The sequence below is a fragment of the Mustelus asterias genome, chromosome 2, assembly GCF_964213995.1.
Source record: "Mustelus asterias chromosome 2, sMusAst1.hap1.1, whole genome shotgun sequence".
Taxonomy (NCBI): domain Eukaryota; kingdom Metazoa; phylum Chordata; class Chondrichthyes; order Carcharhiniformes; family Triakidae; genus Mustelus; species Mustelus asterias.
This window is the reverse complement of record NC_135802.1, coordinates 79765950-79788995: the sequence shown is the minus strand read 5'-3', so window position 1 is coordinate 79788995 and position 23046 is coordinate 79765950. Positions and strand designations below refer to the sequence as shown.

Below are 23046 nucleotides of genomic sequence, written 5' to 3'. Positions count from 1 at the left end.
TCCCATTCGCTCGCTCTCTCTCTCCCATTCGCTCGCTCTCTCTCTCCCATTCGCTCGCTCTCTCTCTCTCTCCCATTCGCTCGCTCTCTCTCTCTCTCCCATTCGCTCGCTCGCTCTCTCTCTCTCTCCCATTCGCTCGCTCTCTCTCTCTCTCTCTCTCTCCCATTCGCTCGCTCTCTCTCTCTCTCCCATTCGCTCGCTCTCTCTCTCTCTCTCTCTCTCCCATTCGCTCGCTCTCTCTCTCTCTCTCTCTCCCATTCGCTCGCTCTCTCTCTCTCTCTCTCCCATTCGCTCGCTCTCTCTCTCTCTCTCTCTCCCATTCGCTCGCCTCTCTCTCTCTCTCTCCCATTCGCTCGCTCTCTCTCTCTCTCTCTCTCCCATTCGCTCGCTCTCTCTCTCTCTCTCTCCCATTCGCTCGCTCTCTCTCTCTCTCTCTCCCATTCGCTCGCTCTCTCTCTCCCTTCGCTCTCTCTCTCTCTCCCATTCGCTCGCTCTCTCTCTCTCTCTCTCTCCCATTCGCTCGCTCTCTCTCTCTCTCTCTCTCCCATTCGCTCGCTCTCTCTCTCTCTCTCCCATTCGCTCGCTCTCTCTCTCTCTCTCTCTCCCATTCGCTCGCTCTCTCTCTCTCTCTCTCCCATTCGCTCGCTCTCTCTCTCCCATTCGCTCGCTCTCTCTCTCCCATTCGCTCGCTCTCTCTCTCCTCCCCCATTCGCTCGCTCTCTCTCTCTCCCATTCGCTCGCTCTCTCTCTCCCATTCGCTCGCTCTCTCTCTCCCATTCGCTCGCTCTCTCTCTCCCATTCGCTCGCTCTCTCTCTCCCATTCGCTCGCTCTCTCTCTCCCATTCGCTCGCTCTCTCTCTCCCATTCGCTCGCTCTCTCTCTCCCATTCGCTCGCTCTCTCTCTCCCATTCGCTCGCTCTCTCTCTCCCATTCGCTCGCTCTCTCTCTCCCATTCGCTCGCTCTCTCTCTCCCATTCGCTCGCTCTCTCTCTCCCATTCGCTCGCTCTCTCTCTCCCATTCGCTCGCTCTCTCTCTCCCATTCGCTCGCTCTCTCTCTCCCATTCGCTCGCTCTCTCTCTCCCATTCGCTCGCTCTCTCTCTCCCATTCGCTCGCTCTCTCTCTCCCATTCGCTCGCTCTCTCTCTCCCATTCGCTCGCTCTCTCTCTCCCATTCGCTCGCTCTCTCTCTCCCATTCGCTCGCTCTCTCTCTCCCATTCGCTCGCTCTCTCTCTCCCATTCGCTCGCTCTCTCTCTCCCATTCGCTCGCTCTCTCTCTCCCATTCGCTCGCTCTCTCTCTCCCATTCGCTCGCTCTCTCTCTCCCATTCGCTCGCTCTCTCTCTCCCATTCGCTCGCTCTCTCTCTCCCATTCGCTCGCTCTCTCTCTCCCATTCGCTCGCTCTCTCTCTCCCATTCGCTCGCTCTCTCTCTCCCATTCGCTCGCTCTCTCTCTCCCATTCGCTCGCTCTCTCTCTCCCATTCGCTCGCTCTCTCTCTCCCATTCGCTCGCTCTCTCTCTCCCCCATTCGCTCGCTCTCTCTCTCCCATTCCTCTCTCTCTCCCCATCCTCGCTCTCTCTCCCCCACTTCGCTCTCTCTCTCTCCCCCATTCGCTCTCTCTCTCTCTCTCCCCATTCGCTCCTCTCCTCTCTCCCCATTCGCTCGCTCTCTCTCTCCCCATTCGCTCTCTCTCTCTCCCCCACATTCGCTCTCTCTCTCTCTCCCCCATTCGCTCACTCTCTCTCTCTCCCCCACATTCACTCTCTCTCTCTCCCCCACATTCACTCTCTCTCTCTCCCCCACATTCACTCTCTCTCTCTCCCCCACATTCACTCTCTCTCTCTCCCCCACATTCACTCTCTCTCTCTCCCCCACATTCACTCTCTCTCTCTCCCCCACATTCACTCTCTCTCTCTCCCCCACATTCACTCTCTCTCTCTCCCCCACATTCACTCTCTCTCTCTCCCCCACATTCACTCTCTCTCTCTCCCCCACATTCACTCTCTCTCTCCCCCACATTCACTCTCTCTCTCTCCCCCACATTCACTCTCTCTCTCTCCCCCACATTCACTCTCTCTCTCTCCCCCACATTCACTCTCTCTCTCTCCCCCACATTCACTCTCTCTCTCTCCCCCACATTCACTCTCTCTCTCTCCCCCACATTCACTCTCTCTCTCTCCCCACATTCACTCTCTCTCTCTCCCCCACATTCACTCTCTCTCTCCCCCACATTCACTCTCTCTCTCTCCCCCACATTCACTCTCTCTCTCTCCCCCACATTCACTCTCTCTCTCTCCCCACATTCACTCTCTCTCTCTCCCCCACATTCACTCTCTCTCTCTCCCCCACATTCACTCTCTCTCTCTCTCCCCCACATTCACTCTCTCTCTCTCTCCCACATTCACTCTCTCTCGCTCCCCCACATTCACTCTCTCTCTCTCCCCCACATTCACTCTCTCTCTCTCCCCCACATTCACTCTCTCTCTCCCCCACGTTCACTCTCTCTCTCTCCCCCACATTCACTCTCTCTCTCCCTCCGCCACATTTACTCTCTCTCTCCTCCTCCACCACATTCACGCTCTGTCTCTCCCTCCCCCATATTCACACTCTCTCTCCATCATCCTCAACCACATTCACATTCTCTCCGCTCCTTCAGTCGGTTGAGCAATCTCTGGGCTCTTTATAGGTTACTTGCATATTGAGTAGGTAAATACATACACACATACCAGGTCCTAAGGGCTAACTATAGGAATGGTACAAATTTTTGAATGGAGAAAAATAGCTAAATAGTCAAACCCAGAAACAACAAATCAGGCCCTCTTGAACTAAGTGACTAAAGGAAGAGTCTACATTCCCTCTTTTCTCCTAGGTTTTCCCCCTTGTAAATGTACATTTATATGAGTGCTCGTCATAATTTACTGGGGAGTTGTATTAAGCATTGCCAGACTATTCAGCTTTGAGAAAGAGACCCCCATGAACAGTTCAGTAACAGTTGCTAGATATTGATCAGAAATGGGAAAGTTTAATCAATTTTCACTCCTATCTTATCAATGGTGCTGAGATAAACTGTAAGCATCCCATCACCAACATGTTGTAGTTCAGCTAACTCAGCATGAACCAACTAAACCCAATATCTGTGTGGCTCAACTACTTATTGGATAATCCAGCTGAGCTAATGAGGACAAGTGGGAACAGAAAGCTGCAGAAAACATCTTTGAAATTATTTTATATTCCACTGAGTACCACTTTGTATTAAATAAAGAAATAGTGGCAATATTTTGCTACAACACAAGCATGAGAAATCAGTGATAGCAGTACTTGAAACTCAATGTTTTACTAAAATCACACTTTAGGTACATGTCAACTAGATTCATTGGTGTACTTGAAAATGATTAAGGTAATTAGAGATAAAGGAATCTGTTAGACCCATCTTGGCTCATGGGAATATGTGGGAAAGTAAATATTTAACTACTCATTGTCTCTAGCCCCCATCCTGTCATCTAATCATTGTCTCTCGCCCCCATCATGTCATCTAATCATATCTTGAATGAATTTGACCTGACTTGAGGAGACAAATAGTCTTTTTTTGTGCTGCCACATTCTTTAGTTCTATAAATCAGAGATTTTCACCTCTATTACTTCTCAGGATGACAACCCCTCGGGCGTGCGTTAGAATTAACATTTTCTCCTTGGAGTCAGAAACATAATACAAATAGGTTAACTTTGCAGATAACGCTTAATTACAAGGATTAGTAAAGTCTGAAGAGGAAACCAAAAACTATGAATAGAGAAAATTTGCACAAACAATGACAGAGAAAAGTTTGATAAATAAGGGTAAATGTATTGCACTACACAAAGAAAGCATAGGCGTCACAAGTACACTGCGAATGGTGTAAAGCCAGCTTAAGGTAAGGTAGAAAGAAATCGAGTGACATTTAACGTAAACTATTATACAGTGAAATAAACAAAATATACATAATTCAACATTCTATCATTAAACCACAAGTTGCAAAACTAATTTCAAACTTTATAATACACTGGTTGGACTATACCTTAAGTATGGATTCATTTTGGACACCAAGACACATTAAAAACATTCAAACCATGGGGATAAACAAAGAACAGTACAACAACAGGGTCTTCAGCCCACCAAGCCCGCGCCGATGCATGGCGTCTTTCTAAAGTAAAGACCTTTTGCCTCTATGTGGTCCATATCCCTCTATTCCCTTCCTATTCATGTATCTGTCAAGGTGCCTCTTAAAGATTACTATTGTATCTACTTCTACCACCTCCTCTGGCAGCACATTCCAGGCACTTATCCCCCTCTATGTAGAGAGACTTGTCTCTCATATTTCCTTTAAACATTCCTAAAACCCATGTCCCCTAGTAATTGACATTCCTACCCTGCAAAAAGACTCTGACTATCCATTCTATCATTGCCTCTCGTAATTTTGTAAACTTATATCAGTCGCCCCATAACCTCCAATATTCAAGTGAAAACAAACCAAATTTGTCTAATCTCTCCTCATAGCTAATACCCTCCAAACCAGGCAATATCCTAGTAAATCTTTCCTGTACCCTCTCTAAAGTCTCCACATCGTTCTGGTAGTGTGGCGTCCAGAACTGTACACTGTGGCCTAACTAAAGTTCTATACAGCTACAAAATGACTTGCCAATTTTTTATACTCTTTGCCCAACCGATGAAGCCAAACATGCCAAATACCCTCTTGATCACTTTATCTACTAGTGTTGCTACTTTCACGAAACTGTGGACTTGTACTCCTAGATCCCTCCATATGTTAATGCTTCTAAGGGTTCTGCCATTTACTGTATACATCTCTCTTGCATTAGACCTCCCAAATGCATCACCTCGCATTTGCCCAGATTAAATTCTATCTGCCATTTCTCTGCCCAAGTCTCCAGCCTATCGATATTCTGCTGTATCCCATGGTAATGCGCCTTGCTATCCACAGCCCACTCAATCCTTGTTTTGTACACAAACTTACTAATTAGACCACCTACATTCTCCTCTAAATCATTTATATGTATATTACAAACAAAGGTCCCAGCACTGACCCCTGCGGAACACCACTGAACACAGATCTCCAGTCAATAAAGAGAACAATACTGAGATGGATTGCTAGTCCTGAAGAGATATAAGAAGAGATTTGAGAAATTGTGGGTGTTTAGTTTAGAAAGTAAACCAATAAGGGCATCTAAAGAAGTGCAAACCGACGTACAGGTAAATCCAGAAGAAAGTTTTAAGGTAAACCAAGGTAGGAAGATAAGAGGTGTGAACTAAAGCTGATTAAAAGTCAATTTAAGAGAGATGGCAAGAAGAAATTCAAAAATTGACCAATTTGGCATAGAGGTTTACATGCCAAACATTCATAACATATAGAAACGTCATATAGTGGACATTGCAAACTTGTAAGATGAAATGGATCTGAAATGCATATTTGCATTTTCCAAAGGCAGAATTACCTGCATTTGAAATTTGTTTACTAATCCAATAGTTCATTGAATTTCATCCCATCGTCTTTATCAGTATGATTTTCACATTATCACTGGCTTCACCAAAGTTATTTTCATAATTAATATAGTAATCTGAATGCTCAACTATATCATTCTAAATTTAAATGATTGCAGAACACCACAAATAATAATCTGACACTTTAATGTTAAACAAAACATTTCCTTACCGAACACTGCCTTTAGTTGTTCTCAGAACAGTGGCAGCAAAGCTTTGAGTAACACCCACCAAACTGATTCCATCCACTTCCACAATCTGATCATTCACCTGGATCCTTTATGAAAGAAAGATCAGAGATAAAATTGCAATCATTAAAAATTATTGTACAAACTGAAGTGGAGAAAAAAATCTTTATTAACTTTCATAGCAGTGATTTTGGCAGTAACACAGCTCAACCCCATGGAATCACTAATAGGATACATCTTCCATTTATTTATTAAAACATAGGCAATGTACTCTGCTATTACTAGTCTGAATATAACATTACAGAGGGATGAACTTGTATTATTGGAAAGATTGGGCAATTCTTATATTTTCAGTTACAGTTCTATCTTGTAGTCAGAATCAGTAAATAATTAAATTACACAATTGTGTCGTGTTGTACATTGAGTCAACTGCTACATTTGTTTTCTCAAATATAATTTTGTAGGCCATTAATAATAGTGTACTAAGCATATTTTTATAACCTTAAAAGACTTACAAATATTATACCCAGTGCATTACACTTGCCTACATGCATTTCAGCAAAACATTAAAACACTTGGTCTCAAGTATTAAGAGCATGTCACTTCTCTAAGCCAGATGAATGACTAGTAGTAAACTAGCATAAAAAACAGACAACACTGTTTTGTCCGTTCCTCTTATGAACAAGATACTGTCAAAGGTTGTTAGGTATTGCCTTGTTCATTGAATATTAAAAGAAAATATCCAACAAACAAATTAACTAAAGCTACACCTAGCTTGAGAAGGTGTCACATTAAATATTGTTTCACCTGCTGTGGCTTCAGTCACTCTGTTTCTAACAATAGATTCCAGTAACTTCCTCACAACTGATGTTAAATTAACAGTCTTCAGTTTCTTGGTTTCTCCTTCCATTCCTCCTTAAACAATGGAGTGACATTTGCAATTTTCCAATCCAAAAGGTTCAATGCACAAATCGAGAACTTCACAAAATTACGATTAATGCATCTGTAATTTCCTTCCTTATTTATTTTAACACCCTGGAAATCATCAGATCCTGAAGATTTTTCTATCTTACTTCCAATTGTTCTCCATTATCATTTTTTAAAAGCTTATAATAAACCCAATAAATTCTTCTCCTTAATATTATTTTTAGGTTCCCTTGTATCCCTGGTATTTTGGCCTCTTCCTTCACTGTGAAAACAAAGTATTAATTTCACAACTTCACAATTTGTTCATTATAGTCCTGCCTGGCACTGAATTTAATAGGCCCACTTTCCGGCACACGCTGTCTTTTAATTATTATATTTATAAAGTCTTGACAGCTTTAATATTCCTGGGAAGTTTTTAGCCGATACCTTTTCCCAAAAACCAAGCAGATCCATTAATACCCTTCAAGAAATGGAACCTATCGCCTACCCAATCTAGTCTAACATGCAATTCCAGTGTCATAATACACCGCAAACTCTCAATACTTTCAGAAGTGGCCCAATGAACCATTCAGTTGTACAAAACAGGACATTAAGAGAAATACCAGCAACAATTCAGGTATTGATCATGACAAAACTCAAGCAATCCAAGGCTATTTGACATTCCTACATCTGGAAACTGGTAGTCAAGATGGAAAGCTGGCCCATAGGCTAATAATGCAACAATCTAACGATGATACAGCTATCAGTCATAGCTATCAGCTAACGAAGCCGGCTTCTCCGTCACTGTCAACCACCAGAAATGGAGCAATGAAGTTCACAAACAGGCACTTGCAACCCCGGAATCGCCAAAAATGGAATTCTATGAAGTCTCGTGGGTTCAGGTCAAACAGGGTGAACGAAAACTCCTTCTGATTACCAGTGTCAATCTCAACCGACAAATCAGTTTGCCTCCTTGTTGTACAATATTGGAAAGCAGCATTGAAACAAAGGTACAGAATTCAGATTTTAATGTGCACCAGGAGTGGTTCAATTGTATTACACATTGAGCTGGTTGAGTAATAAAGGACGTAACTGTCTAATTAATCCTGCATCAGGTGGTTAGGGCATCAAGGCAAAAACCTGATTGGCTGCATCCTCATCAATCTACATACTGGTCACAGTATACAATTCTGCAACTGCAATGTCAGACAGCATGTCATAGATATTCAGCATTGGGTTTCTAGATATTCCTAGTCTGTTCCACTTAACAGAATGGCCACACTGCATAATTAAGGGTGTCCTTTGTGAAAAACAGATTTTGTCTTTGCAAGATCTGTATAAGCATTTTTACCTCTGACAGCATTAGTCATAGTAGCCACCACATAGCCCCTGCAAAGACAAAATTGTCTTCATTGGGATATTTTTCATTTCTACCTCTGCTTCAATGGCAAGTGTCGATGGACATGCTTAAAAACATGAACAGCCATACCTCAATTTCAAATTGTTGTGGCACAGGATGAGACCATTTGGCCTGTTGTGTCTGCACCGACTCTCTGAATAAGCAATTCACCTAGTGCCATTCCTCCGCCTTCTCCCCATTTATCCTACATGGTCTTCCTATTCCGATAACAGACTAATTCCCATTTGCATGCCTTGCAGGGAGTGTATTCAAGGCCCACTTTTGCTTCTTTTACCAATTCGTTATATCAATGCCCTCTCATTCTCAACCTTTTCATGAGTGGGAAAAGCTTCTCCCCAACTACTCTGCCTAGAGCCCACATCATGTTAAAGAGCTCAATCAAGTCTCCTCTTAGCCTATCTTTGCCAAGGAAAACAGTCATAAATTCTCCAATCCATCTTCATTACTGAAGTTACTTGTCCCTGCAACCATTCTCTGAATCTTTTTGGCACTCACTCCAATGCCTTCAACCTCTTTCTTAAAATGCGGTGTCTACAACAAGAACAAAGAACAAAAGAACAAAGAAAATTAAGCATAGGAACAGGCCCATCGGCCCTTGAAGCCTGCACCAACCATGCTGCCCAATTGAACTAAAACCCCCGACCCTTCCGGGTACCATATCCCTTCATTCCCATCCTATTCATGTATTTGTCAAGACGCCCCTTAAAAGTTACTATCTTATCTGCTTCCACGACCTCCCCTGGCAGCGAGTTCCAGGCACCCACCATCCTCTGTGTAAAAAACCTGCCTCGTACATCTCCTTTAAACCTTGCCCCTCGCACCTTAAACCTGTGCCTCCTAGTAATTGACTCTCCTACCCTGGGAAAAAGCTTCTTACTAACCACTCTGTCCATGGCTCTCATAATCTTGTAGACTTCTATCAGGTCGCCCCTCAACCTCTGTCGTTCCAGTGAGAACAAGCCAAGTTTCTCCAACCTCTCCTCATAGCTAATACCCTCCATGCCAGGCAACATCCTGGTAAATCTTTTCTGTACCCTCTCCAAAGCCTCCACATCCTTCTGGTAGTGTGGCTACCAGAATTGAACACTATATTCCAAGTGCGGCCTAACTATAAAGCTGCAACATGATTTGCCAATTTTTAAACTCAATGCCCCGGCCGATGAAGGCAAGCATGCCGTATGCCTTCTTGACTACCTTCTCCACCTGCATTGCCAATTTCAGTGACCTGTGTATCTGCATACCCAGATCCCTCTGCCTATCCTAAGGGTTCTGCCATTTACTGTATATTTCCTATCTTTATTAGACCTTCCAAAATTCATTACCTTACATTTGTCCGGATTAAACTCTATCTGCCATCTCTTCGCCCAAGTCTCCAACCGATCTATATCCTGCTGTATCCTCTGATGGTCCTCATCGCTACCCACAAATCCACCAACCTTTGTGTCGTCCGCAAACTTACTAATCAAACCAGTTACATTTTCCTCCAAATCATTTATATATATTACAAACAGCAAAGGTCCCAGCATTGATCCCTGAGAAACGCCACTTGTCACAGACCTCCATTCAGAAACGTACCCTTCTACTGCTACCCTCTGTCTTCTATGACCGAGCCAGTTCTGTATCCACTTTGCCAGCTCACATCTGATCCCATGCGACTTCACCTTCTGCGCCAGTCTGCCATGAGGGACCTTGTCAAAGGCCTTACTGAAGTTCATGTAGACAACATCCACTCCCCTACCCTCATCAATCACCTTTGTCACTTCCTCGAAAAACTCGATCAAGTTAGTGAGAAACGATCTCCCCTTCACAAAACCATGTTGCCTCTCGTTAATACATCTACTTATTTCCAACTGGGAGTAAATCCTGTCTCGAAGAATGCTCTCCAATTATTTCCCTATCACTGACGTAAGGCTTACAGGCCTGTAATTACCTGGATTATTCTTGCTACCCTTCTTAAACAAAGGAACAACATCGGCTATTCTCCAATCCTCTGGGACCTCCCCTGTTAAACCTGTTGGACTTTAACCTGGTGTTGTTAAACTTCTTACTGTGTTTACCCCAGTCCAATGCCGGCATCTCCACATCATGACCTCCCCTGTAGCCAGTGAGGATTTCTCTCAAGGCCCCAGCAATTTCCTCCCTTGCCTCTCTCCATATTCTGGGGTTTATCCCATCAGGCCCTGGGGACTTGTCTACCTTAATATTTCTCAAGAACCCCAATACCTCCTCCTTTTTGAACTCAACATGACTCAAACTATCTACACACCCTTGCCCAGACTCATCACCCACCTAGTCCTTCTCTTTGATGAATACTGATGCAACTGGATGCAAAACTGCAGCTGAGGCTGAACGAGCGTCTTGTATAAGTTCAGCATTGCCTCCTTGCTCTTATACACTATTAATAAAGAATAGGATACCATATGCTTTATTAACTGTGCTCTCAACCTGATCTGCCAACTTTAATAATTTATGCACAACTCACTCTACTGCTGCACCACCTTTAGAATTGTATATTGTTTTAATGTTTTCTCTCCATGTTCTTCTGACCAAAATGAATTTGGTCATTTCACATTTCTTCACGTTGAACGTCATCTGCCAACTTGTCTATGTCCTTTTGAAGGCCAACACCATCTTCCTCACAGTTCACAATGTTTCTAAGTTTTGGATCATTATCAAATATTGAAATTGTGCCCTGTATGCCTGTAGGTTATTAACATCCAATCAATCCAGACAACATACAAGTTTGGACTGGAAAGTGAAGAGTAACATTCACGCCAGTGGTAGGCAATGGCCATCTCCAACAAGAGAGAATCCAACCATCAACCCATGACATTCAATGGCATTACTATGCCGAATCCCCACAATCAAAATGCTGGGGATTACCATTAACCAGAAACTCAACTGGACTAGCCATATAAATACTATGACTCCAAGAACAGGTCAGAGGCTAGGAATCCTGCAGCGAATAACTCACCTTCTGATTCCTCAAAGGCTGTCCACCATCTACAAGACACAGTCAGGAATGTGATGGAATACTCTCCACTTGCCTGTATGAGTGCAGCTCCATCAACACTCAAGAAGCTTGACACCATCCAGGACAAAGCACCTCTTTGATTGGCACTCCTTCCACAGTCACTCCCTCCACCAATGTTGTACAGTGACAGCAGTGTGTACAATATACATGACAAGAACTCACCAAGGCTCCTTAGACAGCACCTTCCAAACCCATAACCACTACCATGTGAAAGGACAAGGGCTGCACACATATGGGAAGTGAAGTTTTCCTCCAAGCCATTCACTATCCTAACCTGGAAATATATTGTCATTCCTTCATGTCCTCAGGGTCAAAATCCTGGGACACCCCCACTAAAAGCACTGTGAGTTACAGACACCACATGGACAGCGGTTCAAGTAGGCATCTCACCATCACTTCTCAAGGGCAACTAGCGATAGACAATAAATATTGACATAGCCAGAAGCATCCACATCCCATGAACTAAAAAAGTATATATACTAGAAAAGCAACATTGAGCCTGCACAACTCCACTATAAACCTTTCTCCAGCATAAAAACATTCAATAACTACTCCTCTGTTTCCTGTCAAAGCCAATTCTTGCATTCATGTTGCCACTTCCCCAATTATCCCACAAGCTATATGATCGTAATATAGTTGAACTTTACATTCAGTATGGGGAAGAGAAGAGTGGGTCTAAGACAAGTATTTCAAACTTAAATAAGGGTAACCACGAGGGCGTACAAGTACAGCTAGATAAAGTGAACTGTCAAATTAGGTTGAGGGATAGGTCAATAGAGATTCAGTAGTGCAAATACATATGAATATATGAAATAGGAGAAGTAGACAATTCAACCACTCAAGTCTGCTCTACCATTCAATAAGATCGGTTTTTATTGAGTTTCACATTCCCCATTTACCCCGATAACCTTTTATTTCCTTTCCCAAGAAGGAAGTATCTACTTCCGCTTTAAAAATATTCAGTGATTCCGCTTCTACTGTCTTATGAGGTTGAGAGTTTCAAAGTCATACAACCCTCAGAGGAAAAAAAATCTTCTCTACTTTGTCTTGTAAGGACAACTCTTAATTTTAAACTAGTGCGCCTAGTTTTGGACTCTCAAGATAAACCATCCTTCAAATTTCCAACTGAATCGCAAAAGGCTGGTACACAGATACAGCAAGTAATTATGGAAGCTAACAATGCTATTGTTTATTGCAAAGGAAATTGAACACACGAATAGGGAGGTTATGCTTCCATTACGCAGGGCATTGCTGAGACCACATCAAGAGTACTGTGTACAATATTAGTCTCCTTATTTAAGGAAGGATATAAATGCAGTTCAGAGAAGATTTACTAGAACAATACCTGGAATGAGAGATGCTTGTATCTGCTGTTAGTACCATTTAGGATCTTATGTATTTCAATCAAGTCCCCCTCACTCTTCTAAACTTTATTAGAAACAAGCCCAAGCTTTCCAACCTCGCCTCATAAGACAACCTGCTCATTCCAAGTATCAATTAAAAAAAGCATATAAATTGCACAAGGATGACTGTAGGTCAGAAGATTGGCTAGAATATAACAACCACGCAACCTCAAACAGACCATTGTCCGCAGCAAACTACCCAGCCTTCAGGAGAACAGTGACCACGACACCACACAACCCTGCCACAGCAACCTCTGCAAGACGTCCCAGATCATCGACACGGATGCCATCATCTCACGTGAGAACACCATCTACCAGGTACACGGTACCTACTCTTGCAACGCGGCCAACGTTGTCTACCTGATATGCTGCAGGAAAGGATGTCCCGAGGCATGGTACATTGGGGAAACCATGCAGACACTACGACAACGGATGAATGAACACCGCTCGACAATCACCAGGCAAGACTGTTCTCTTCCTGTGGGGGAGCACTTCAGCAGTCACGGGCATTCAGCCTTGGATCTTCAGGTAAGCGTTCTCCAAGGCGGCCTTCACGACACACGACAGCGCAGAGTCGCTGAGCAGAAACTGATAGCCAAGTTCCGCACACATGAGGACGGCCTAAACCGGGATGTTGGATTTATGTCACATTATCAGTAACCCCCACAGCTTGCCCCTGGTCTTGCAGAATCTCACTAGCTGTTCTGTCTGGAGACAATACACATCTTTTTAACCTGTGTTGAATGCTCCCTCCACCCACATTGTCTGTACCTTTAAGACCTGGCTGGCTGTAGAGATTTGCATTCTAATTAGTATTCTGTAACTTGATTTCTGTGTCTGTGCACTGTTTGAGAGCACATCTCCACTCCATCTGACGAAGGAGCAGTGCTCCGAAAGCTTATGGTATTTGCTACCAAATAAATCTGTTGGACTTTAACCTGCTGTTGTGAGACCTCTTACTAGAATATAAATAACAGCAAAGAACAATTAAAAGATTGATAAGGAAGGAAAAAATAGACAACATGAGAAAGCCAGCTGGAAATAAAAAGACAGGTAATAACAGTTTCTATACATATTTTTTTAAAAGTTAACAAAGTGAGTGTCAATCCTATAAAAATTGAGTCTGGGGAATTAATAATGGAAAATAAGGAGATGGCAGATGAATTGAATGGGTATTTTGCATCGAATTTCACTATAGAGGACACAAGTAACATCCCAGAAATGACTGTAAACCAGGAAATGGAAGGGAGAGAGGAACCCAAGAAAGTTACAATCACCAGGGAATTGCTACGAAGCAAATTGTTGGACCTGCAGATTGACAAATACTCAGAACTGGATGGACTCCACGCTAAGACCTTGACAGAAGTGGCTAGTGAGATGGCCGGTTAACTTAACGTCTGTAGTTGGGAAATTGCTGGAATCCATCATTAAAGAAGAAATAGCAGGACACCTGGAAAAAAATGGTTCTATCAAGCAGACACAGCATGGATTCATGAAGGGAAAGTCGTGTTTGACAAATTTACTGGATTTTTATGAAGATGTAACGAGTGCAGTTGACAGAGGAGAACTGGTGGATGTGACGTTTTTGGATTTCCAGAAGGCGTTCGATAAGGTGCCTCACAAAAGGTTGCTGCAGAAGATTAGGGTACACGGAGTTGGGGGTAAAGTGTTAGCGTGGATTGAGGATTGGCTATCTCACAATCCGCTGAGGCTAGGGGAGAAAAAAACCAGAGGGCATGGGTTAAGGGTGAAAGGTGAAAAGTTTAAAGGGAATATTAGTGGGGGCTTCTTCATGCAGAGAGTGGTGGGAGTGTGGAATGAGCTGCCGGATAAAGTGGTAAATGCAGGGTCACTTTTAACATTTAAGAAAAACTTGGACGGGTTTATGGATGAGAGGGGTGTGGAGGGATATGGTCCAAGTGCAGGTCAGTGGGACTAGGCAAAAAATGGTTCGGCACAGACAAGAAGGGCCAAAAGGCCTGTTTCTGAGCTGTAATTTTCTATGGTTCTAAAAGGAAGCAGAGAGTTGGAATAATTGGGTGCTTTTCTGGTTGGCAGTTGGTGACTAGTGACGTGCCAGAGGGATCGGTGCTGGGGCCTCAACTGTTTACCATATACATAGACGATCTGGAGGAGGGGACCGAGCGTAGGGTAACAAAGTTTGTGGATGATACAAAGATGAGTGGGAAAGCGAATTGCGTAGAGGATGCAGAAAGTCTGCAGAGAGATTTGGATAGGCTAAGTGAGTGGGCGAGGATCTGGCAGATGGAGTATAACGTTGACAAGTGTGAGGTTATCCACTTTGGAAGGAATAATAGTAAAATGGACTATTATTTAAATGGTGAAAAATTACAACATGCTACTGTGCAGAGGGACCTGGGGGTCCTTGTGCATGAATCGCAAAAACTCAGTTTGCAGGTGCAGCAGGTGATCAAGAAGGCGAATGGAATGTTAGAACATAGAACATTACAGCACAGTACAGGCCCTTCAGCCCTCGATGTTGCGCCAACCAGTGGTACCAATTTAAAGCCCCTCTAATCTACACTATTCCAATATCATTCATATGTTTATCCAATAACCACTTGAATGCTCTCAATGTTGACGAGTCCACCACTGCTGCAGGCAGGGCATTCCACGCCCTTACTACTCTCTGAGTAAAGAACCTACCTCTAACATCTGTCCTATATCTCTCACCCCTCAATTTAAAGCTATGTCCCCTCGTGCTCGCCAACACCATCCGAGGAAAAAGACTCTCACTATCCACACTATCTAATCCTATCATCTTGTATGCCTCTATTAAGTCACCTCTTAACCTTCTTCTCTCCAACGAAAACAACCTCAAGCCCCTCAGCCTTTCCTCATACGATTTTCCCACCATACCAGGCAACATCCTGGTAAATCTCCTCTGCACCCTTTCCAACACTTCCACATCTTTCCTATAATGCGGCGACCAGAACTGTACGCAATACTCCAAATGCGGCCGCACCAGAGTTTTGTACAGTTGCAGCATGACCTCCTGGCTCCGAAACTCAATCCCTCTACCAATAAAAGCTAACACACCGTACGCCTTCTTAACAACCCTATCAACCTGGGTGCCAACTTTCAGGGATCTATGCACATGGACACCCAGATCCCTCTGTTCATCCACACTACCAAGTATCTTACCATTAGCCCAGTACTCTGTATTCCTGTTACTCCTTCCAAAGTGAATCACCTCACACTTTTCCGCATTAAACTCCATTTGCCACCTCTCAGCCCAGCTCTGCAGCTTATCTATGTCCCTCTGTAACCTGCCACTTCCCTCCGCACTGTCTGCAACTCCACCGACTTTAGTATCATCCGCAAATTTACTAATCCATCCTTCCACGCCCTCATCCAAGTCATTAATAAAAATGACAAACAGCAGTGGCCCCAAAACAGATCCTTGCGGTGCACCACTAGTAACTGAACTCCAGGATGAATATTTCCCATCAACCACCACCCTTTGTTTTCTTACAGCTAGCCAATTCCTGATCCTAACCACTAAATCACCCTCAATCCCATGTGTCCGTATTTTCTGCAAAAGCTTACCATGGGGAACCTTATCAAACGCTTTGCTGAAATCCATATACACCACATCAACCGCTTTACCCTCATCCACCTGTTTGGTCACCTTCTCAAAGAACTCAATAAGGTTTGTGAGGCACGACCTACCCTTCACAAAACCGTGCTGACTATCCCTAATCAAATTATTCCTTTCTAGGTGATTATAAATCCTATCTCTTATAATCCTTTCCAATACCTTGCCCACAACAGAAGTAAGGCTCACCGGTCTATAATTACCAGGGTTGTCCCTACTCCCCTTCTTGAACAAGGGGACAACATTTGCTATCCTGTTGGCCTTTATCGCGAAGGGGATGGAGTATAAAAGCAGGGAGGTCTTGCTGCAATTGTACAAGGTACTGATGAGGCCGCAACTGGAGCACTGTGTGCAATTTTGGTCCCCTTATTTGCGGAAGTATGTATTGGCCTTGGAGGGAGTATAGAGAAGGTTCACCAGGTTGATACCAGAGATGAGAGGTTAACTTATGAGGAGAGATTGAGTAGATTGGGCCTGTACTCGTTGGAGTTTAGAAGGCTGAGGGGAGATCTTATAGAGACATTTAAGATAATGAAGGGGCTAGACAGGGTAGAGGCAGAGAGATTCTTTCCACTTAGAAAGGAAACAAGAACTAGAGTACACAGCCTCAAAATAAGGGGGAGTCAGTTTAGGACAGAGTTGAGGAGGAACTTCTTCTCTGAGGGTAGTGAATCTCTGGAATTCTCTACCCATTGAAGCAGTGGAGGCTACCTCGTTAAATATGTTTAAGTCACAGGTAGATAGATTTCTGATCAATAAGGGAATTAAGGGTTATGGTGAGCGGGCGGGTAAGTGGAACTAAACCACTATAAGATCAGCCATGATCTTATTGAATGGCGGGGCAGGCTAAAGTCTAGATGGCCCACTCCTGCTCCTATTTCTTATGTTCTTATGTTCTTATCTTGAGGCATTGGTTTTAATTTTCTAAAATTCCCCAGATTCAGGGAAGATTCCTTTAGATTTGAAAATTTAACTTCTTTATTCAAAAAGGGGTGATAGAAAGCAGGAAGCTACAGACCAGTTAGCTTGACTTCTGTCATGGACAAAATGTTTGAAACTATTATTAAAGAAGTTATAACAGGGAATTTGGGGAAAAAAAAGCCAACAGACAAGAGTCAACATTGTTTTAAGAGAAGGAAATTATGTTTAACCAATTTATTGGAGTTCTTTGAAGAAGTAACATGCTGTGGTAAAGGGGATTCAGTGGTTGTACTGTCCTTAAACTAGCAGAAGACATGATAAGGTCCCATATCAAAGGCTACTGTGGAAAATAGAGTTTATGACGTGGGGGAGAAGATTGGTTGGCTAACAGAATAGACATAAATTGGCCATTTTCTGGTTGGCAAGATGTAATAAGTGTAATAAGCAGAGGGATCAGTGCTGGGGCCTCAACTTTTTACAATTTATATAAATGACTTGGATAAGGGACGAAAGATATGGTTCCTAAATTTGTTGATAATACAAAGTTAAGAGAATATAAAGAGACTACAAAGAGATATAGAATCATTCAGCGAGTGGGCAAAGATCTACCAAATGGAGTATAATGTGGGAAAATGTGAAATTGTCCATTTTGGCATGAAGAATAAAAAAGCTTATTATCTGAATGGTGAGAGATTGCACAGATCTGAGATGCAGAGAAATCTGGGTGTTCTGGAGCATGAATCACAAAAGGCTTATACACAAATAATTAGGAAAGGTACTAGAATGTTATTTATTGCGAGGGGAATTGAATACACAGTCAGGGAGGTTATGCTTCAGTTATGCAGGACATTGGTAAGACCACATCTGGAGCACTGCATACAGTATTGGTGTCCTTTTTTAAGCAAGGTTGCAAATGCACTGAAAGCAGTTCAGAGAAGGTTTACAAGACCAATATCTGGAATGTGAGGTGTTTGTATCTGTTGGCGTTTAGAAGAGTAAAAGGTGATTTGATTGAAACTTAGAAGAGCCTGAGGCATATTGACAGGGTAGATGTGGAAAAGATGTTTCCTCTTGTGGAAGAATCAAGAATTAGGGATCACTGTTTAAAAATAAGTGGTCGCCCATTTAAGACAGAGATGAGAGGAAAGATTTTCTCTCAGAAGGTCATGAGTCTTAAAGTTTTAAGTTTATTAGTGTCACAAGTAGGCTTACATTAACACTGCAATGAAGTTACTATGAAAATTCTCTAGTTGCCACACTCTAGTGCCTGTTCGTGTACACAGAGAGAAGTTAGCATGGCCAATTTACCTAACCAGCGTGTCTTTCGGACTGTGGGAGGAAACACATGCAGACGTGGGGAGAACATGCAGACTCCGCACAGACAGTGACCCGAGCCAGGAATCGAACCCAGATTCCTTGCGCAGTAAGGCAGCAGTGCTAACCATTGTGCCGCCCCTTGGAAATCCCTGCCTGAAAAGTCGGAGGAAGAGCATCCTTTAATATTTTTAAGGCAGAGATAAACAGACTCCTGATAAGTGAGGGGGTGAAAGGTTATCGGAGATAGACATGAGTTGAGGTTACTAACATATCAGCCATGATCCTATTGAATGGTGGAGCAGGCTCAAGGGGCCGAGCGACCTACTCCTGTGCTCAAATTTGTACGTTTGTTTACCTTAAAATTATTCACTAACCTAATGAAGCTATAATACAGAGCTAACTTAGTAAACATCAGCAGAAAAACGTTGGAGTAAAATGTTCTCACAACCAAAAAAATCATAAGAACTAGGAGGAGGCAATTTAGCCTCTTGAGCCTTTTCCGCCATTTAATATGATCATGGCTGATCTCACCTTGGCCTCAATTCCAACATCCAGTTGAGTAGCAGGCAACAGGCAGGTCAAGGGAGAGCTTCTATAACATATTTGATGAGGACTTATCTGTTGAGGTAGTATGGGCGGAGATTAGAAATAGGAGAGGAGAGGTCACCCTGTTGGGAGTCTTTTATAGACCTCCTAAAAGTTCTAGAGAGGTTGAGGAAAGGATTGCGGAGTCAATCCTGCTTAGGAGTGAAAGTAATAGGGCAATTGTTATGGGGGATTTTAACTTGACTAATATTGACTGGAATTGTTATAGCTCTAGCTCGTTAGAGGGGTCAGTTTTTGTTCAAAGCGTGCAGGAAGGTTTTTTGACTCAGTATGTAGACAGGCCAACTAGAGGTGAGGCTATATTGGATCTGGTGCTGGGAAATGAGCCAGACCAGGTGCTAGACTTGGAAGTTGGTGTGCATTTTGGTGATAGTGACCACAATTCGGTTACGTTCACCTTAGTGATGGAAAGGGATAGGCATGAACCTCGGGCCAGTGGTTTTAGCTGGGGGAAGGGTAATTATGAGGCTATTAGGAGAGAATTAGGAAACATAGGTTGGACTAGGAGATTACAGGGACTGGGAACGTCCGACATGTGGAGTTTTTTCAAGGAGCAGCTACTGCGAGTCTGTGATAGGTATGTCCCTGTCAGGCAAGGAGGAATTGGTAGGGCTAGGGAACCGTGGTGCACCAAAAAAGTTTCTTTGTTGGTTAAAAAGAAAAAGGAGGCTTATGTTCGGATGAGACGTGAGCACTCGGGTAGTGCACTAGAAAGCTTTAGATTGGCTAAGAGGGAGTTGAAGAGCGAGCTTAGAAGGGCTAAAAGGGGACATGAGAAGACTTTGGCGGATAGGGTTAAAGAGAATCCTAAGGCGTTCTATAGGTATGTCAAGAACAGAAGGTTGGTTAGGGCAAGTTTAGGGCCAGTTATAGATGGCAGAGGGAAGTTATGTGTGGAACCGGAGGAGATTGGTGAAGCATTGAACCAATATTTCTCTTCGGTGTTCACGCAAGGGGACATGAATATAGCTGAGGAGGACACTGGGTTGCAAGGGAGTAGAATAGACAGTATTACAGTTGATAAGGAGGATGTGCAGGATATTCTGGAGGGTCTGAAAATAGATAAATCCCCTGGTCCGGATGGGATTTATCCAAGGATTCTCTGGGAGGCAAGAGAAGTGATTGCAGAGCCTCTGGCTCTGATCTTCAGGTCGTCGTTGGCCTCTGGTATAGTACCAGAAGATTGGAGGTTAGCGAATGTTGTCCCATTGTTTAAGAAGGGGAACAGAGACTTCCCCGGGAATTATAGACCGGTGAGTCTCACTTCTGTTGTCGGCAAGATGTTGGAAAAAATTATAAGGGATAGGATTTATAGTTATTTGGAGAGTAATGAATTGATAGGTGATAGTCAGCATGGTTTTGTGGCAGGTAGGTCGTGCCTTACTAACCTTATTGAGTTTTTTGAGAAAGTGACCAAGGAGGTGGATGGGGGCAAGGCAGTGGACGTGGTATATATGGATTTTAGTAAGGCGTTTGATAAGGTTCACCATGGTAGGCTTCTGCAGAAAATGCAGATGTATGGGATTGGGGGTGATCTAGGAAATTGGATCAGGAATTGGCTAGCGGATAGGAAACAGAGGGTGGTGGTTGATAGTAAATATTCATCATGGAGTGCGGTTACAAGTGGTGTACCTCAGGGATCTGTTTTGGGGCCACTGCTGTTTGTAATATTTATTAATGATCTGGATGAGGGTATAGTTGGGTGGATTAGCAAATTTGCTGATGACACCAAAGTCGGTGGTGTGGTAGACAGTGAGGAAGGGTGTCGTAGTTTGCAGGAAGACTTAGACAGGTTGCAAAGTTGGGCCGAGAGGTGGCGGATGGAGTTTAATGCGGAGAAGTGTGAGGTAATTCACTTTGGTAGGAATAACAGATGTGTTGAGTATAGGGCTAACGGGAGGACTTTGAGTAGTGTGGAGGAGCAGAGGGATCTAGGTGTATGTGTGCATAGATCCCTGAAGGTTGGGAATCAAGTAGATAGGGTTGTTAAGAAGGCATATGGTGTCTTGGCGTTTATTGGTAGGGGGATTGAATTTAGGAGTCGTGGCGTTATGTTGCAACTGTACACAACTCTGGTGCGGCCGCACTTGGAGTACTGTGTGCAGTTCTGGTCCCCACATTACAGGAAGGATGTGGAGGCTTTGGAGAGGGTGCAGAGGAGGTTTACCAGGATGTTGCCTGGTATGGAGGGGAGATCCTATGAGGAGAGGCTGAGGGATTTGGGATTGTTTTCGCTGGAAAGGCGGCGGCTAAGAGGGGATCTTATTGAAACATATAAGATGATTAGAGGTTTAGATAGGGTGGATAGTGATAGCCTTTTTCCTCTGATGGAGAAATCCAGCACGAGGGGGCATGGCTTTAAATTGAGGGGGGGTAGTTATAGAACCGATGTCAGGGGTAGGTTCTTTACCCAGAGGGTGGTGAGGGATTGGAATGCCCTGCCAGCATCAGTAGTAAATGCGCCTAGTTTGGGGGCGTTTAAGAGATCCGTAGATAGGTTCATGGACGAAAAGAAATTGGTTTAGGTTGGAGGGTCACAGTTTTTTTTTAACTGGTCGGTGCAACATCGTGGGCCGAAGGGCCTGTTCTGCGCTGTAATGTTCTATGTTCTATGTTCTATGTTCTATATCTAACCTCAACCTTGACAAAATAAATTCTTTTGTTTTCAAGCATTTTCACTCAAAAGTGTCAAGCAGATGATCTTACTCATAGAACATTACAGCGCAGTACAGGCCCTTCGGCCCTCGATGTTGCGCTGACCAGTGAAACCAATCGAAAGCCCCTCTAATTTACACTATTCTAATATCATCCTATGTTTATCCAATAACCATTTGAATGCTCTTAATGTTGACGAGTCCACTACTGCTGCAGGCAGGGCATTCCACGCCCTTACTACTCTCTGAGTAAAGAACCTACCACTGACATCTGTCCTATATCTCTCACCCCTCAATTTAAAGCTATGTCCCCTCATGTTAGCCATCACCATCCGAGGAAAAAGGCTCTCACTATCCACACTATCTAATCCTCTGATCATCTTGTATGCCTCTATTAAGTCACCTCTTAACCTTCTTCTAACAAAAACAACCTCAAGTCCCTCAGCCTTTCCTCATATGATCTTCCCACCATACCAGGCAACATCCTGGTAAATCTCCTCTGCACCCTTTCCAACACTTCCATATCTTTCCTATAATGCGGCAACCAGAACTGCACGCAATACTCCAAGTGCGGCCGCACCAGAGTTTTGTACAGTTGCAGCATGACCTCATGGCTCCGAAACTCAATCCCTCTACCAATAAAAGCTAACACACCGTACGCCTTCTTAACAACCCTATCAACCTGGGTGTCAACTTTCAGGGATCTATGCACATGGACACCCAGATCCCTTTGTTCATCCACACTACCAAGTATCTTACAATTAGCCCAGTACTCTGTATTCCTGTTGCTCCTTCCAAAGTGAATCACCTCGCACTTTTCCGCATTAAACTCCATTTGCCACCTCTTAGCCCAGCTCTGCAGCTTATCTATGTCCTTCTGTAACCTGCCACTTCCCTCTGCAACTGTCTACAACTCCACCTACTTTACTGTCATCCGCTAGTGTCATCATGTCTCAACTCTCAGATACCAATGTTCAGTCAATTTGGTTCACTTCACATGACATTAAGAGGAAGCTAAAGAAACCCAGTAACTAGGAAAGCAAGAGTGGCCACTGCTTTGACCTAAATAAGCATCTTACTGCTTTGTGGACTTTTATGATTGATAGGTATTTGTGACAAACTAACAACCGAGTTCAACTTCACTTATTTCATGCCCAAAAGCTATTCTATGCCTATCAAATTTTTGGATGAGAGAAATCCTGTAATGATACAACACCATTGCCTTTTCAACAGCAATTTTGCTCACCTGCTATCCCTTTGAGCTGCTCCTCCCTCTGTAACGGTCTTGACAAAAATTCCTAATTTTTCTAATCCTGCATCTGCTCCAACTCCCATTCCTATAATACTGATGCCAAGACCATCCTCATCTGCAGAGTGAAAGAGTAAAGAATTAATTCAGCATTGGGATGAGATAAAATAATACACTGAAAACATGAACCAATGCTGTA

At 43.5% G+C, this 23046-nt stretch overlaps 1 protein-coding gene across 20 annotated transcripts in view; it reads right to left on the bottom strand.

Moving 5' to 3' along the window:
* ppp1r9a (protein phosphatase 1, regulatory subunit 9A) overlaps positions 1 to 23046 on the bottom strand; it is a 343843-nt gene that overhangs the window by 151513 nt on the left and 169284 nt on the right. For all 20 annotated transcript variants that reach the window (XM_078237727.1, XM_078237812.1, XM_078237839.1 and 17 more), the window contains exons 3-4: positions 22845 to 22965; positions 5703 to 5807 (exon numbers count right to left, since the gene is read on the bottom strand). In XM_078237727.1, the coding sequence (XP_078093853.1) occupies positions 5703 to 5807; positions 22845 to 22965 (226 nt within the window). The remainder of the gene's footprint in view (positions 1 to 5702; positions 5808 to 22844; positions 22966 to 23046) is intronic.